This window comes from Nuphar pumila, chromosome 9, assembly GCF_984573655.1.
Source record: "Nuphar pumila chromosome 9, dmNupPumi1.hap1.1, whole genome shotgun sequence".
Taxonomy (NCBI): Eukaryota; Viridiplantae; Streptophyta; class Magnoliopsida; order Nymphaeales; family Nymphaeaceae; genus Nuphar; species Nuphar pumila.
The window spans coordinates 123573597-123590741 of record NC_143257.1 but is presented as its reverse complement, the minus strand read 5'-3'; the positions used below and the strand labels follow the sequence as shown (position 1 = coordinate 123590741).

At 37.8% G+C, this 17145-nt stretch overlaps 1 protein-coding gene and 1 pseudogene across 1 annotated transcript; both read right to left on the bottom strand.

Annotated features, from left to right (window-relative positions):
* Window positions 1-7675: 7675 nt before the first annotated feature.
* On the bottom strand, window positions 7676-9268 carry LOC149829240 (pentatricopeptide repeat-containing protein At1g08070, chloroplastic pseudogene; annotated as a pseudogene).
* A 2580-nt stretch (window positions 9269-11848) lies between these two features.
* LOC149829239 (ATP sulfurylase 1, chloroplastic-like) lies at window positions 11849-16678 on the bottom strand. Its single transcript, XM_090017994.1, has 5 exons — window positions 16143-16678; window positions 13472-13877; window positions 13133-13393; window positions 12964-13050; window positions 11849-12335 (listed from the first exon to the last, which is right to left on the bottom strand). The coding sequence occupies exons 1-5, from the start codon at window positions 16673-16675 to the stop codon at window positions 12195-12197; spliced, it is 1428 nt and encodes a 475-aa protein (XP_089874120.1). The 5' UTR covers window positions 16676-16678; the 3' UTR covers window positions 11849-12194.
* Window positions 16679-17145: the final 467 nt, after the last annotated feature.

The following is a 17145-nucleotide window of genomic DNA, read 5'->3' as shown; positions in this document are numbered from 1 at the left end:
CTAAGTCCAAAGTTCAAGGTCCAAGGTCAAGGGTCAAGTGTCAAGAGTCAAGATCAAAATCAAGGTTAAGGTCAAAGTCAATATCAAGATCCGAGATTCAAGGTCCAAGGTGCAAGAAATAAAGTAATGCAGAAGCCCAAGATCTAATGCCCTTGAGGGCCTTGCCCTTTCTCTATATAAAAACAAGAGTTTTTCCAAAAACCTTCAATGTGGTACTAAAACTTTATAGAGAACCCCTTACCCACAAACTTAGAGAAAATTAAAAAAATTAAAGAAACACTTAAGGATTGTTTTGAACCAAATTTCAATAATCCCCACATGAATCAAAACTATAGAAGATGACTCAAGAGGTTGTTTGCAAAGATTAAGTGCATAAGCGAAGGTACCGTTTGAATTTGAACCCCCACGTTAGTGTTACTTAGTTTTTGTCAGACTGAGATCTCAATAGCATTAGCTTTGAATTGAGAATCCTAATTGATCGTCCAAACGCTCGCAACACATACTTTTACTTCAAGTGGTCATAGTGTGTCTATTGATATATAGAAACCGCATATTAAGAATAATGTGTTGTATCTTAGTTTCATGAATAATCTAGAGACAAAAGTTCAAGTATTATAGAAGGTGACCCTCACCTTTATACTTACATAGGTAAGTTCAGCAAGGGTGTAAACCTATTTGAAACACCTCAGCCATAAGGCCTATAGATCTTATTAAGAGCTCAGTTTGAACTTAACCTCCTTACATTGGTTTCGAACACTTAACATCAAGAATGAAAAAATTATCAAGTGCTCAATTCAATCACTTAGAGACTTGTTCTTTCTATCGAACCACTCGACATGGTTTGTCCATTATCATGTGGTTGGGTTTTTGTCAATAGTGAATGCTTTTATAGACTTTAAACTCATTCCCCCTCATTGTCTTAAATATGAAATCTCAAGAAAGTTCTTTTGTCAACAGATTCGCTAAGTTTTGGCATTTTACATATTCAATTGAGATTACTCCTTGCTTGAGTAAACTATTCACATAATTGTACTTTATACTAATATGTTTAGATTTTTCACTATAAATATTATTTCTTCTTTTGTATATAGTTGTTTGGCTATCGCAATGCATTACTATCGGGGTTACTGGTTTGTCTCCTAATGGTATTTCTATTAAGATATTCTTTTGCAACTCAACTTTCATACTTGTTGATGCTAGTGATATCAACTTTGTTTTCATTGTAGAATGGGTTATCACATTTTGTTTTTTGGATCCTCAAGCAATTGCTCCATATCCATAGAAAAATAACCAACCACTTGTGGATAATGACTTATTGGAATCATAATTCCAGTTTGCATCATTGTACCTTTCAAGTATGGTGGGTTCTTTTTTATATAATATTTTATATTCTAGAGTTCCTCTCAAGTACTTCAAGACTCGATATATTGCATCTCAATACTCTTATGCTCGATTATTCGTATATTGGCTCAACTTGCTCATGCTAAAAGCAATATCTGGTTTAGTTTCATTCATATTTTACAAGAGACTGTCAATAATACTTGCATACTTGAATTTAGACATGCTTCTTCCAGTGTAAATTGATAGCTTAACACTATGATCAATCGAAGTACCAACAAAGTTACAATCATAATGATTATTTTCTCAATGTAGTGAGATTGAGTTAATGCATAACTATTCTCATGTCTAATCAACTTAATACCAATTTAACATCAACTAAACCCATATCTTTCATGTCAAATTTAGATAAAAAAAATCTTTTGATATTATTTATGCATTCTGATTATTACTCATGATTAACATATCATCTACATATAAATAAATAATTATAACATAATTATTTCTACTATTATATATGTATTTATCAAAGTCATGAATTCTAAAACCATATGAAATAATCACTTTATAAAATTTTCATGTCACTGTTTAAGTGATTTATTTTAAACCATACAATGACCTTAACAGTTTGCAAACTTTCTTTTCTTCACCAGTATTTTGTCTATATATTCAATGAATTTCGCAAAAATACAATGAATTCATTTAAAATATTTTCACCACCTCCATCAAATATAAAACACTATTTTTCAATTATAAAAGCTTTTAACCTCACCTTTGAAAATCTTAAAATTTTCAAACGATTCATTATTTGATTTCATGCGATAGACATAAACATATTTTATAAAAATCATCAATAAAGGTTATAGGATAGAAAGATGCAACTTTGAATTAGGTATGGATCTTGAATTCATATATAAGTATATATCCAAACTACAAAGTAATTGATCAAAATTGCAACCTAATTTGGATAACAGCTAAAACTGGATTTGGATAGCAATTGAATCTGGATCCAAACAATAATTGAATCTGGACCTAAACTGGGTCTAGAATTGAACACCAACTGGATATGAATCTGAATTTAATCTAGATCTAAGCAAGATCTAAATCTAAACTGGATCTATATCTGAACAATAACTGTATATGGATCTGAACTGAATTTTGATCTGAAATAGATATGGATCTAAATTAGATTTAGATATGGATCCTATATCTGAATTAAATCTGGATCTAAACAAGAACTAGATCTGAATTTGAACTAGATTTGTATCTAAATTGGATATGGATTCGAACTAGATTTTGATTCTATATCTTAACTAAATTTGGATCTGAATCATATCTTGATCTAAACTGGATAGAAACTGGATATGGGTCTGGATCTAAACAACAACAAGATATGGATCTTGGATAAGGATCCAAACAGTAATTGAATCTAGATCTGAGTTGAAATCTCAAAAAAAGAAAAAAAAAGAAAAAGAAGAAAGGAGAGAGTAGAATGGGATGAGAAGAATAAGAGAGGTTGGGGTTTATAACATCAAAAAATAAAGGGCATTAACCGGTTAAAACGGCCAGCAATGAAAGCTTGCAAAGAGGGGGCACCAATACATGGACAAAAATGACCTTGACAAGGTTAATTTTGACCTTGATTGAGTCAAAAGTCAATGGTCAATCAAAGCAATGATAAGGGGCGTTAAGACTATTAAAGTTTTATGCAAAAATGTTGAGTATGGTTTAAAGGGTCTAGATAATATCTAAATATGTTTAGATCAATCCCACAAACTAAAAAGATAAGTCAAACTCAAAGCCCAAGATCAAAGATCGAAAAAATAAAGTGATCCACAAGCTCAAGATCTAATGGCTTTAAGGGCCTTACCCTTTAAAGCACCACCCCTTTATATAAGGACATGAGTTTTTCCAAAAAACCTCAATGTGGTATTAAGCTTTTGTAGAGAACCCAATACCAACAAACTTAAAAAAAAAATAGAAGAAATGAATATTTAGATAGTTTTGAGCTAAATTTCAACAAATGTGTGCGCAAAGAAAAAAGGTTTTCCCTTTTTTACTTTGAATATATATATATATATATATAGAGAGAGAGAGAGAGAGAGAGAGAGAGAGAGACGTCGTGGACACCCATTTATCTAAGAAGATATTGAGCTAGTTCATTTGTGTCGTCTCTCCTTAAACCATGGCTACATCTATTTTTCCTTGTCTCCACCTAGCAATAAATAGCATCAAGCAGCACTGTTCCTTGCTTTATCTAATATCATCACGGGGTGTGGTGTGTAGATTGTGACAATTGATTGATTCTTGAACTTATCAGCAGTTGGCACGCCTAACCATACATTCTGTTGGGGAATTGTTGTTATTGGTTGCTGTGACTGTGAGGCTTGAATTGGCTAGAGTCAAGTTTACTCAAGCATGCCAATATCTGGCTAGATTAGACGATGCTTTTTATGTTCAAACAAGCATCACCAACAAAGCTCACTCTCAGGAACTCCTGATCCCTTTTCTTTCACTTTGTCTCTTCCAATGATGCACAAAATTGTACTTTGGAACTTCTCTAAACATTCAACACAATAATGAATTGCCATCATTACTTGATATTAAAAGAAACCAAGTGCAATAACGAGTTGCTATAAGGTGAATGCATCGCGATATGAAAAAAAAAGAACATTTCCGCATTCACCATATGTTAAACAATGAAAAACAATTTTAAAAGGATAAATATTGACTACTAATGAAGGTAAGGAGTAGAAATAAGTATTTTCTTCAAAAAATTCAGATTTTTTTGTAAATCAAGTGTTACGGATGTGATCTACATTGTTTGCTTAGTAGAAAACTTGTTTTGAATCATGTGATTATGACAAGTAATTAGGTTTTTAATGGAGTCAAAAAATCAATGGCCCACAATGTGCCAAAATTTCACAACTCAAAAGCTTACATTATATTGAGTTGATACAACTTGCACCTACGACCAGGGGCGTAGCTAGGATTCATGTGGGGGGGGGGGGGGGGGGCAAACAGGGGTGTAGCAAAAAAAAATTGTGATAGTCTGGGGTTCGGTGGCAGCGCCCCCGAAAAAAAATTTGAGATAAAATAAAAAATGGCTATTAATAAAAATCTATTTCATATGGACAAATCAAACGATTTGCTGCAGTCAGGACTGGGCTACAAAAATGGATAAAAATCTATTTCATATGGAATCAGGGCAGGGTTAGGACTGGGCTTTTTAAAAAAAATTATATTTTTTTTAACTGGGCCGGGAGGCAGGACTAGGCTACAGCCCAGTTCTGCCCCTCCCTAGCTCCGCCTATGCCTACGACTTCTAGCTCATTAGTTTCTTACCTTCATTAGTAGCAAATATTTTTTCATTTTTAAAACAAGAATTGAAAAAAATATATATATTTGCTACAGTCTATTGTATAGACTATCTAGTTGGGCAAATCTATTTTTAAATTTTTTGTTTTTTTTATTTGTTGGTAAATCTAACCTCATAGATGTGATTTATATAGTCCAATTAACAGGTATACAGGTTTCTCTGTTAATGCAAAAATCGACAGCTACACAACAAATTTTTACTGACTTAAAAATACATATTTTTCTATCCAAGAGTCTATTCTCACTAAATCTATCATGTTGCACACATCTACGATGTTAGATTGAGTTAAATGACTCACATCGTGAGATCCACTAGATTCTAGGTACAATCAATTGTAACAAAATATATATCCAAAAGACCAAGGGCTCCACTTGTCTGGTAGGAGTAGCTAATAAACGTTACCTTGTGTTGAGGTTGCAAGTTCAAATCCCAACGATATTGTTGTATAACTGGTAGGAGTCGCCTAACCCCAGGCTGCTTTTCAATATATATATATATATATATATATATATATATATATATATATACAAAAAGAACAGACTCAAAGAGGAGATCCTTTTGGCGATAACGTTCTTGAGGAATTACTTTAACACCTTGGTTTTCTATAAAGCTTAGGTGTCTTACCCCATGGCCCCCTTTTATCATTGGAAACCCTCTTATTCATGTGAGTGCAATCCTACTTTTATCAAGGAAATGGTCCCACCACAAGCAACTCTTGCTTTTATTTCACTTTTTCCCTATCATGGAGGCAAAAAAAACCCTGACAATCCATACATCCCCCCATGTGGGTTGAACTCCCCCACTTCATCACTGAATCCAAGCAATTATTGTTGCATTGGACAATCTCTCTTTCTGAACTAAAAAGTAAAAAAAGAAGCTAGGATGCAGCCAAGCCAACTCATTGTAGTGGCCAAGACTGTTGTGATGTCATAAAGAGTGCTTTCCTTCATGTCCCTGACCAGTTTTGGTAAATGGATTCAGGAATCTTCAGACATTACTCACAGAAAAGTCACTAGCTCTGTCTTGAAGATTTAGGAGAGTTCCAAATCTGCCATTACATTTGAATCATCCATTGGAACACAAACAAACACCTGGTACATCAACTGAAAGTGATTGTTCCTATTTTCTTTTTCTTTTTCTTTTTTAGCTTTATCTATACACACTCTTCTTTCTTTCTGCAATAAATACCCGCTTTAGTCAGTTGGGTACCGATGAGTAGGGCTGGTAAACGAGCCAAGCTTGAGGTCTTCAAGCTTGGCTCGTACTTGTGATGAGCCAAGTTATGCTTGAGGTGTTCAAGCTTGACTCATACATGTTATGAGCCGACCTGAGCCTGACCTCTTGACAAGTCCAAGCTAAACAAACCCAGTTTGTGCTGGCTCATTTACAAAAAATATACATTGTTTCAAAGCTGGAAATAATAGGATTTGAACTCCAGACCTATTGGGCTGAGCTCAAGTTGGCTCACTTGCACACACACAACAGAAAAACAGTAAGATTTAAACTCTAAAGCTGTTGCTTGCAAGACAAACACTTCAACCATTTGTTCTACTCTATACTATGTGATGTAAGATACATCTAAAGTATATTTGTTACTACTTAATGAGTCTATATACGAGCTGGCCTGAGTTGAATATGAACAGGTGTTGAATCCACCAGAAGAAAGGTATTTTAAAACAAAGAGGACTAGGACAAGGAAATGAGGACAAGGAGATATTACTAGACTACGTATAAATGAAGATATCTCCTTGCTTTAGTTTTGTTGGCCTTGAAGTAATCCCAAGTCTATGTCACAAGGACACGCTGTTTTGGATCCAATGTCTAGGGGACACGACACTACACGAATGCATAGACATGCCACGTGACACGTTGTGAGATATACGCTTTTATGTTAGAATTTTTAATAATGATTTAATATATTTTCAAATAAAATATATTTTATGCATTAAAATATCAAAATTTATCTTTTGAACACTTCAAAAATTAAAATATCTATGTCCTAATGTCCTATTTGAAAATTTTATTTAGGGACAAGAAATCTAGGATCAAATAAAAAAGAAGCATGGCATATCATATCAGGCTAGAAAATTTGCCAAAACATAACTTCATTCATTCATTTTAGATGTCAGTATGAATTTTACAAAAATATCAAATGTGGATCTCATATCCAACAAAAAAGATACATTATCATCAATACCCAATAAAAACCCAGAAGCAGTTCCAGATCCCCTGTCTAAAAGTCCGCTGAGCTCAGTGCAGGCTCCGCCTAGACATCTCATGAAAAACATTACAATTAAAGGAACGAGACTACAACATGTCTCACTATGGTTCCCAAGAACTTTAGGTGATTCCTAGCAGTGAACCTTGCACAGGGAACCGTCTCGAACATGTATCGTGTCCCAGTTTGTTCTTTGATAGTCCCCGAATGGAAAAAGAACCAAAATAGCAACGATGAGAAAAACAATGGCCTCTAGTGCCAAGGGTAGCTTGCAAACAAGAGAGCTTTCAACTTTATAAACAAATTGAAAGAGATTACAGAGCATGGGAAAGTAGACCCTTGATTCTAAAAATAAATATTCCATTTCACTGTTTGTTTCACATTCTTCGCACGTGTATACAGCTTTTGTGATGAAAAGGAAACTATTCCAATTACATATGATGTCAAGCACACCCCTCACAAATAATAAACTACCACAGTTATCCTTCAGATAAAACAAGTGAGGAAATACTTTATATATCCCAAACAAAACTGTGAAGCACCTAAATTAGACAATCTTTTAGAAGTTAACCTGATGCCTGATATTGTCAAGATTTTAAGGCTGTATTGGAGTAATAGTTAGACATTGATGAGATCTTCCAAACAAGGCATGTATCACTCAAAGCAAGTTACTGCTTCTCAAACTGACTGTACCAGTTGCCATTAAGTTGTTGGAATTGTTTTTGCTTAATGAGGAGGCTCTACCAATAATCAAGACAGGAACAAAATCCTTCTTTAAAGTGATGGAATCGACTCCGATCCCTAACAGTGATTTCTCGACGGTAGATATGGCTTATGAGCTTTGTAGCAGTATGGCAATCAATGCAAACTCGAAGTGTTTTTACAATTCGAATTGGTGTCGCAGCATTAGATGCAATGAGAGCAAAAGCAATCGCCAATCTTTCACTGTGATACGAGAGTGCATCTTCTTTCTCCTCTCCATCAATATCGAATAACACATCTGTTGTGACAGGCATATAACCTACTAAGCGAAGTTGCTTATCAATTTCCTCAAGCATTGCATAGATCTCTTCTGATCGAGGGTGTGTACGATCACCCATCACAAATTCATGCAAGGCTCCATCCAGTTCAAGTATGCTACACCCAGGCAACTTGTTTATCCCTCTGTCCTTCATAACTTTCCTCACTTTCCTGACATCATCCCATCTCTTATACACTGCATAGATGTTAGAGAGGAGAACATAGTTCCCACTCTCCCCAGGGTCCAATTCCATCAGATGCCTAATTGAAACCTGACCCAGCTCAACATTGTTATGGATCCTACATGAAGATAACAATGACCTCCATAAGATTGCATTTGGCTTCATTGGCATTCTTAAAATGAGTTGATGTGCTTCTTCCAGAAACCCAGCTCGACCAAGAAGATCAACCATGCAACCATAATGCTCAAGCTTGGGTTCAATACCATGAACCTCTCTCATAGACCTAAAATGCAGACAACCCTCATCGACCAACCCCGTATGAGCACAGGCAGAAAGCAGAACAATGAAAGTAACATCATCAGGTTTAACCCCAACTTTTTCCATCCTCTCAAAGACCTCCAAAGCACGCCACCCATTTCCATGCATCGCAAACCCTCCAATCATGGCGTTAAAAGCAAATGTATCCCTCACAGTCATTTCGTCGAACACTTCGCAAGAATTATGAACGCTGCCAGATTTAGCATACATATCCATCAGAGCAGTGCCCACGTAGCAATTTAATCTGATATCATTCTTCTTCAGGTAAGCATGGACCCATCTACCATAACAAAGCGCACCTAAGTGAGCACAACTATCCAGCAGCGCGACCATCGTGATCTCGTTGGGCCTAACCCCACTAACTTGCATATCTCTAAAGAGTTCAAACGCCTCTAGAGACCTACCAACACGCGAATATCCAGCAATCATGGAGTTCCAAGCAACAACATCTCTCAGAGGCATTTCATCGAACAATTGGCGTGCAGCCCACAACTGATCCGTTCTCGCATACGAATCAATGAGGGCAGCGAGAACGAAGGCGTCGGGGGAAAATCCGATGAATTTGAAGATGTGAGCATGGATGAGGAGGGTGTGGAATGGAGAGAGGGAGGAAGAAGCCCTGAGCAAAGAAGGGTAGGTGTGGTTGTTGGGTGTGCAGCGGTACTGAAGCATGAGGATGTAGAGAGAGAAGACATGGTGGGGGGCGTCGGAGCGAGCGGTAGAGACGATGAGGTTGTTGAAGGAGAAGGTGGTGGCAGCGTTCAAGATGCCTGAGACGATCAACTGGCCATGGATTCTGTGTAGAAATCTCATGCAGGAGAGAGAGAGAGAGATGGGTTGGATTTGATCCGAGTCCAGCCCAACTTTTACAATGGGCCAGATCATTTGGGTTGTATCCCTTCTATTCTGGATACGGATCTGGGTCATACCTAATTAGATCCAGGCCTAGCTTTCATAAAACCAAGAGAGAGAAAGAGATGGAGATGGATTGGATTTGATCCGAGTCCAACCCACATTTTAAATTGGGCCCGATTGTTTTTTATATCCCATATATTCTGGATACGGATCTGGGTCATACGTTATTAGATCCAGGCCTAGCTTTCAGAAAACGGAGAGAGAGAGAGAGGAAGGGTTTGATTTGATCCGAGTCCAACGCAAATATTACAATGGGCCAGATTATTCGAGTTATATTCCATCTATTATGGATACGGATCTGGGTCATAACTAATTAGATCCAAGCCTAGCTTTCAGAAAACAGAGAGCGAGAGAGGATGGGTTGGATTTGATCCGATTCCAAGCGAACTGTTTCAATGGGACAAATCATTTGAACCATATGCCGTTTATTTCTGGATATGGATCCGGGTTAGACCTAATTAGGTCCAGGACTAGATTCCAGAAAATCTCGTCATATTTTGAAAATTCTGGTTTGCTTTGAGGAAATCTTATAAAAACATCGGCATATATAGAAATATAATGTATGTGAAAGATACTGTAGAAAGTGTTTCTTTTTTGGTGTTAATATCAGATAAGATCGTTATATTTTCAGAATAGGCGATATTTGTGCCATGGATTTGGACTGCACAAGTTGCAGATCTGGATCCATATTCAGAATGATTCGGAGCGGCCTAGATTCAATTAGGATGATGCATTATGACAATTAAGTGGCGTGGGTCTAATCTGGCATGGGGCCCACACCAGATCCAAAGATTTTCCAAACAGTGGATATCAGAACCTCGATTTTGATATTCTTAAAACTCCCCTAAAGGCATGGAACTCTGGCCGTATTTGGTGGTGGATTCGGTCCTCAGAATGAGATCCAGATATATATCATAAGGCTTTTTTGGATTTGGATCAGTATTTTAGATATATTGGATATGGATCAAATCCATTCTGTTTGCACTTTTCCAGGTAAAACCCTTGTTTTCAATAATTTTTTTCCAGATGAAGTTGTTCTCATTTCAAAGTTGGATCCCGATTCAACGCCATTACAGTAAACGTAGTTCAGACAACAATTCGGATTTGGACTTGTTGGTCTACCATGATGCAACCTGTATCCAACCCATGAAGACCCCTTCCTGCTGCAATAAGCAGCCTCCCGTTCCAACCATGGTGACGCATATCGCCAGAATTGAGAAATTTACCGGAAAATTAAAAACAGCAATTTCTCGTGATATTTTCAATTTCTCATGATTTTTTTTGCCAGAAACATAAATATCATGTTTTAAACGTGATATTTATGTTTTTATTGGCTATTTATCTTATAAATCACGTTTTTTTATTTTTGTAATATTTTTTTTATTTGTTTATAAAGAAAACGGATCTGGCATTAAATATGTGGGTCCCAGCATCCCCAGGGGTGTTTGTTTCACTACCTGTGGCCTGTGAGAAACCCCTTTTCATATGCAAGGGGGTGAAACAACACCCGCTTAGGGGGCGCTTGTTTCAGCCCTTTTTCATATGAAAGGGGCGCTGTTTCTCACGAGCATGAAACAATCATATCCTGAGAAAACCAGTGGAGCCCCTTACATTCAAATGACAAGGCAGCACCAAGAGAGAAAACATTGGATACTCCCAACAAATTATGCAGCAGAGCTGTAGAGGATCCACTCAGCCATGGCAACCTACAAACACTTGAGCAATCACACTCAGACCATAGGCAATTTCAAGCATATCATCAGACCAAGTATGCACTAATTTAGGCAAGCAGCCCTCCCCAACAACACCAGCATGGCTACTATGGTGCTTTCTGAACCAAATATAAATTTCTTAACATTTGCAATGAGAAATGCCAAAAATGCAAGGGTTTAAGCCACTAGGCTAGCTGATAAAAAGAGAGGAGATCAGGCAACAACTTTTCAACGAAATCATAGTTAGGAGATATTCAGCAAATTCTATAAACATAAATCATGATCTGTGACTTGTTTCTGGAAAATCAATAGAAGCATAGAAATTTCTTTCAAAAAAAATAGAAGCATAGAAATGACCAAGAAATACTCAACAACGTCCTGCAACTATTGATTCACAATAGCAAAAACCTTTCAGTTCAAAACATATTGCCTGAGTAATTAGAAGGGAGCTGCCTCATCTGCCAAAAAACGATCAATTTAAAGAAATTTACGACCAATAACCTTATGTCAGGTGGACACAGCTGCAGATATGGGGATCCAGCCAGTTTTATGAAGTTTTCAATATGACTGGCATACAAGGAAACGTGATAAATGGAGTATCCGTGTAACATAGCAAGCAATAACATGTAGTTCATCTTATTTTCAGAAGAAAAATATTATTGGGCTGGTTTTTTTTTGAGAGAGAGAGAACATTATTGGGCTTGTTTTCCAGTTTCATGAGTATCATAGCCATATAGATACTCAGATATAATAATAGAAAATCCGAAAGCATGAAATATTACAACACATGCCAGTAGAGAGCCAAACACAAGTGCCTGCTGTTTTATTCATACAAGAGTTAGAACTTCAGCAAGCAAAGAATTGGAACCAGCAACTTCTAGTGGGAAAGAGGAGCTTCTCCAAGTTGCTCAATCACAAACGTTATCACCCATCAGGGATTAATGGGCAGCTATCCATTTACAAGCACAATTATCACACCATTGGTCTCTATAATGTTGCTCAAGAGACTAACTTGGGTTTGATAGAGAGATTGCATAAAGCTTTGGGCTACAATTATACATGAAGAATCCAGCCTGTTCCAAATCTGGAACTGTCCAACAGTAAAGTTGATACTAAGCAGGGACAGGTTCACGTTTTTTGCCACTGCTATCTGCAGGAGCAAGAGTGTCATAGTACTCAACCAGCACCTTCCATCCACCTGGGCACATGAACCCATCTGGTGGATTCTCTCGATTCTTTGCAAGTGTACGCATCTGTGAAATTCAAAAGCCATATTCAGCCAACATACACACGTTTATCAAGAATGAGAGAATAAGTTAAAGCCTGTAGCATTTTCTAAACTAACCACTTCCGACTTAAGTACCAGTTTATGGTAACTTTAGAAATGTTATAGTCTCTTAATGTAATGCAAATAATACAATAATTAAAAATAAAGCCAACATGATGTCTAGGGTTCTCACTAACATGATACTGAAATATGCATCAACTGAAATATCTTGGACTGAAATCTTCAATAGTCACGTAGGGGTTACAGGCCTCATCCAAGCATATGATAACAAATAATTAGCTTATGTTACTTGTATCTCCACCTTTGAGAGCTCAACAAGATTTGGCAAGGCAGACCCCTCCCATGAATTAATTACAAGCATGTGGAAGAGTATCACCAAACTACTTCTAAGGGCTTTTAAGATTTTCCTTTTAACAATTTAAATATTCCAAAGGATCTAAATCACACACCAATATTACATTTTTAAAGCTGGATTCTCCAACAAGGTCATATACCAAGGGTATATGATTGCGCATGTATGCAATAGCCATTCAAGCAGTGAGCGGTAAATAAATAATAATCTTTGTGTGTGATAACTTAATCAACAAGGTTACCTTAGTTCCTGAGATAAATAGAAAATCCTGAGGTCTTGAGGGATCAAAGAAAGCCATTTTCTTTTGTGTTTTGTCATATGCAGCTACCTGCATTCGCAATTTGATGAAATTAAGAACATGAGGATTAATAGACATTTTAAAGGTAAGCCTGTAAGAGTTAAATACATACCCTAAACGGAAGTATGTTGAGTCTTTCAAGTCCGGGGGCCATGCTTAAAACCATTTTCCCGTGATCAGCATCATAGAGATCCCGTTTTTCATCGGGATGACTCATGCCAGCTGGATCTCTTCCCACAATGTAGAAGTTGGCACCTGCATTTATACGAGCCTTGGCATGCCACTGCACCTCAGTTGGACCAGCATAATGCATGGGGGAAGGGAAAATTGCCACAACTGTTGTCTCTGGATCAAGAACACCATCCTCAAGAACCTATAGTACAACACTAGTTTTTGAATTTCTACTCATAAACTGAAGAATTTGATTGTTAAAAAGTGAAAGCCAACAAACCTTCTCATGTTGCTTCATCCTCCAACTAAGAGGAACGTCATCTGCTTTAGTGTAACCACCCAAAGGATGAAGAAGCAAAACTGGATTCTTGTAGCCCATCTCAAGAAGGCGTCTTCGAGTGTCAGTCATAAGTAATGCATGACCATTGTGAACAGGATTCCTGAGCTGGAAAGCAAACACTGCATCTGCATTTCGCCTTGTGAATTCATCACGCAGCTGTCCTGGGGACAGCCTATACTGATCAAGGCCATCATTGTACTTGATTGGCTCGATCACCTCCAGGTCGCCACCTATGAGCCAGTCTCCAGCATTGATTATTGCCTCCTCTGCATAGGGCAATCCACGGGCTGTGGTTCCCCATGTCCTAGCAATTCGTTCTTCCTTGTTGTGTTTGAAGATCTCAACGCTGAATACATCAATGGAATACAAAATTTTTTGTCACTGAAACTAAGCATGGCCCTCATAAGAGTAGCAAATCCTCAATTAAATACATGCCAAAGGAAATGAATAGCGCGCTAATGCATGAAACACTAATCTGCTAAGGCTTTTAGACTGGTAATCTTAGGGGCACAAAAGTAACACTAACCTACAAAGACTTTTAGACTGGTAATCTGAGGGACACAAAAGTAACACTAATCTACAAAGACTTTTAGACTTGTAATCTGAGGGACCCAAAAAGAACACTGATCTACAAAGTCTTTTAGACTGGTAACCTGAGGGGCACCACTGAATTCAAACCCGACATCCCCCAAATAAGGTGACAAAAACTTAAAAGCCTAATCAAAACATATATACATTCTAGACAAGGAAGAAAACTTTCCTGCCAGAAAGACAATAATCAATGAAAAGATATAGTGCAGGAAAATGCAAGACAAAATAAGAAATAAACCTAAAATTTAAAAACTAATTGAATGCAGACATAAAAGGTCTAGAACTTGCAGAACCAATTTTTAAAGTATGCCAACTCAAAAGTCAGTCTCAAATCGCAGTAACATAGCATGCAATAGACCAACTAGTTAATAAACATTCATGATGTGACATCAAAACACAAAATCAATTCAGTTGGAAATGCCTCTCGTTTCCCACAGAGTTCCGCTTCTATTTGCAATTTTCATATAATTTAGTTGCATCTATTGAAAATACATGTTAACAACAACAAACATTACTCCAAGCCTAATAGGCAATAGGTTACAATATCATGGTTGATATCATTGTGGTGCAAACCACATCATGCAGGGGAAGAAACCACCCGACACTGAACAAGGAAAATGGATTATTCATGCTCGTGTCTGGCATGTCCAGGTCCAAAACCCATACTATAATCAGGATCTAATCCAACTCAAGCAAGGCTGGTGCAATGCTTATGAAACAGCTCTTTTATACAATTGGTTTGCTAAGCCAGGTTGGGCAATTCTGAACCATACTAGGCCTTCAATAAGCTAGAAGTTTGTAACTTCATCTTGAAGCAAAACTTTACAGCTATTTTTTTATCAGGATAATGTTGTAAAAATGCATTTTAAGACAACGTAATGTACAAAGATTGCCATAACAAATACACAAACCGAATAAGTGAGGCATAAATTCAAAGTGATAGAAATTAAAAGAATTAATAAATAAGCAATAATTTTACAAATTAAGAACTAATCCTATGTATATAAGCACCAAATATTTTTCAATGTAAAAGACTAAGAAAAAGTAAAATATGAATAACTATTCCTAAGCGGAAAGAATAGTTAAGTATGAAAAGTCCTAGAAGATACACTTATTTAACTGCCGAAAGGTTCAACGTGGCTCTTTGCAGCTATAGTTACACTTGACTAACATATAACCAATTAAAATGAGAATGGATGGCCATTTGGAGGGAGACCACTTGTGGAGAACCTTGGTTTTAAGCTTGAATATAGAACAATTTTTCTTTCTCATAAGATTTGGAGTTCAAAATCTTGAACAACTGATGTGTAAGTAGTAGGATCATGATATGATATAAAATTGGCTTCTACAAAAATAAGAGTAGTTGTGACTAGGATACTATAATGACAGCACATAATTGGGCATCATCATCATCATCAAAATGGAAATACTCTAGTACTCATAGTCCACAAAAATCAACCTGACCTCAACTTTCAGAGACGTTGCACCAAGCTCCAGATCGCATACAATCAAGCAACCAGTAAATACTTCTGCTACAAACAAATTGAATCATTCCCAGGCAATTAAACTATTTAACAATCGACATGATGCATTTATGTAAATTATAACAAACATGGAAGAACTAAGTTGTAACTTTCAGAACAGATGACTATAAACAACATTGGTTGGGCTGCACTCATGTCAGACACCACGTTCATATAACAAACAGACAATATGAGAAGAAAAAAGCAGCTATAGTACATCATATAAGTACATTGGCCACTTAAATGTATTAGAGAACAGTGTAAAACAATCCTCTTCCATTAACACTAACATTGAGAAAAAAAAGGCTAATCATATCTCATAGAGACAAAAAACTACTCCAGCATGGCCCCCCAAATTGCATTGAAATAGGCGGAAAAATCCACCAAATCAATGAAAAAACAAACACCCAAATGCGTTCCACTTCACCAACCACTTAAAAAACTGGAAAACCGAAAAAGAAAACCAGAAAAACACCCAAATCACAGAAGTCACTTACTCATTGAGGATGGCTAGCGGAATCCGTCCGGAGGGGTCGAAGAGTGCGACGCGCCTCGCCTGCCCGATCGCCTGCCTCTGCGCGTCGTCGACCGCGAGGATGATCGGCACCGACATGTTCACGAGCGAGCCATCGGACAGCCGTATCGAGTTGAAATGAAGAGTTTGGAGGAACTCGGATTGCCTCATGAAGCCGGCCAGCGGGCTGGCCCAGCCCTCGCTGAGGACGTGTGCCCACTCGAGGTCGATCCGGGAGAGCTTAATCCTCGGCATCGAGAGGGCCTCCCGGCGCTTCTCGTCCCTCCTGGATTCGGGGACGATGAGGTCGACGAGGCTCCCCCCGTCCGGCTCGATCAATCCGCACCGGACCGGGCGGAATTCCCGCCGTTTTCGGCCGGATTTGGGGGAGAAATCGATTCCCAGATCGAAATTGAGCGATTTGGGGAACTTGGCGATCGTTTTCCGGTTGTGGGTAGTCGGATTCCGGTGGTAAATAGCCGGGGCTCCGGCGAGGATGGCCGCCATGGACGCCATCGGGAAGATGGAGAGAGCGAAACAGATCAGGGGTAATTATAGGTGAAGGGATGGCGGATTTTGCCCCTAGGAATTCAAAAAATAACAATCATGTCCCAAAATATTCTAATGACGATTGTGTCCTTGACAGCTGGGAACATTATTTCGTGAAGGGTATCCGATTGGAAAAAAGTGTTGCTCTCGACTCGGGAATCGGAATAGTATCGAATCGGATCGTGGCGTAGTGACTCGGAGGAGTAGGTGAGCTAGGTTTGGCTTGGACCTGGTTCTGATCGAGCCAAGGTTGGCCTAGTTGAGTAAGACTTGGTTGCTCGAGCATTTTTTGAGATTTAGACTGGGTGAGTTGGCTAAGAAATGGCAACTGGGTTCTAGGGGTGATAATGGATGGGACATGGTCCAAGCCATGGCCTACCCGAATTTAAAATTTAAGCAGTAAATTCAGATCTGAAACTGAAATGGATCTAATGAAG

What these genes read in the sequence shown, in the direction of transcription:
- LOC149829239 (XM_090017994.1), bottom strand. Translation starts at nt 16,675, where the DNA reads ATGGCGTCCATGGCGGCCATCCTCGCCGGAGCCCCGGCTATTTACCAC. An exon ending in CCGCTAGCCATCCTCAATGA is followed by an intron (nt 13,878 to 16,142) that starts GTAAGTGACTTC and finishes TGATGTATTCAG; the next exon opens with CGTTGAGATCTTCAAACACA. An exon ending in TCAACATACTTCCGTTTAGG is followed by an intron (nt 13,051 to 13,132) that starts GTATGTATTTAA and finishes TTGCGAATGCAG; the next exon opens with GTAGCTGCATATGACAAAAC.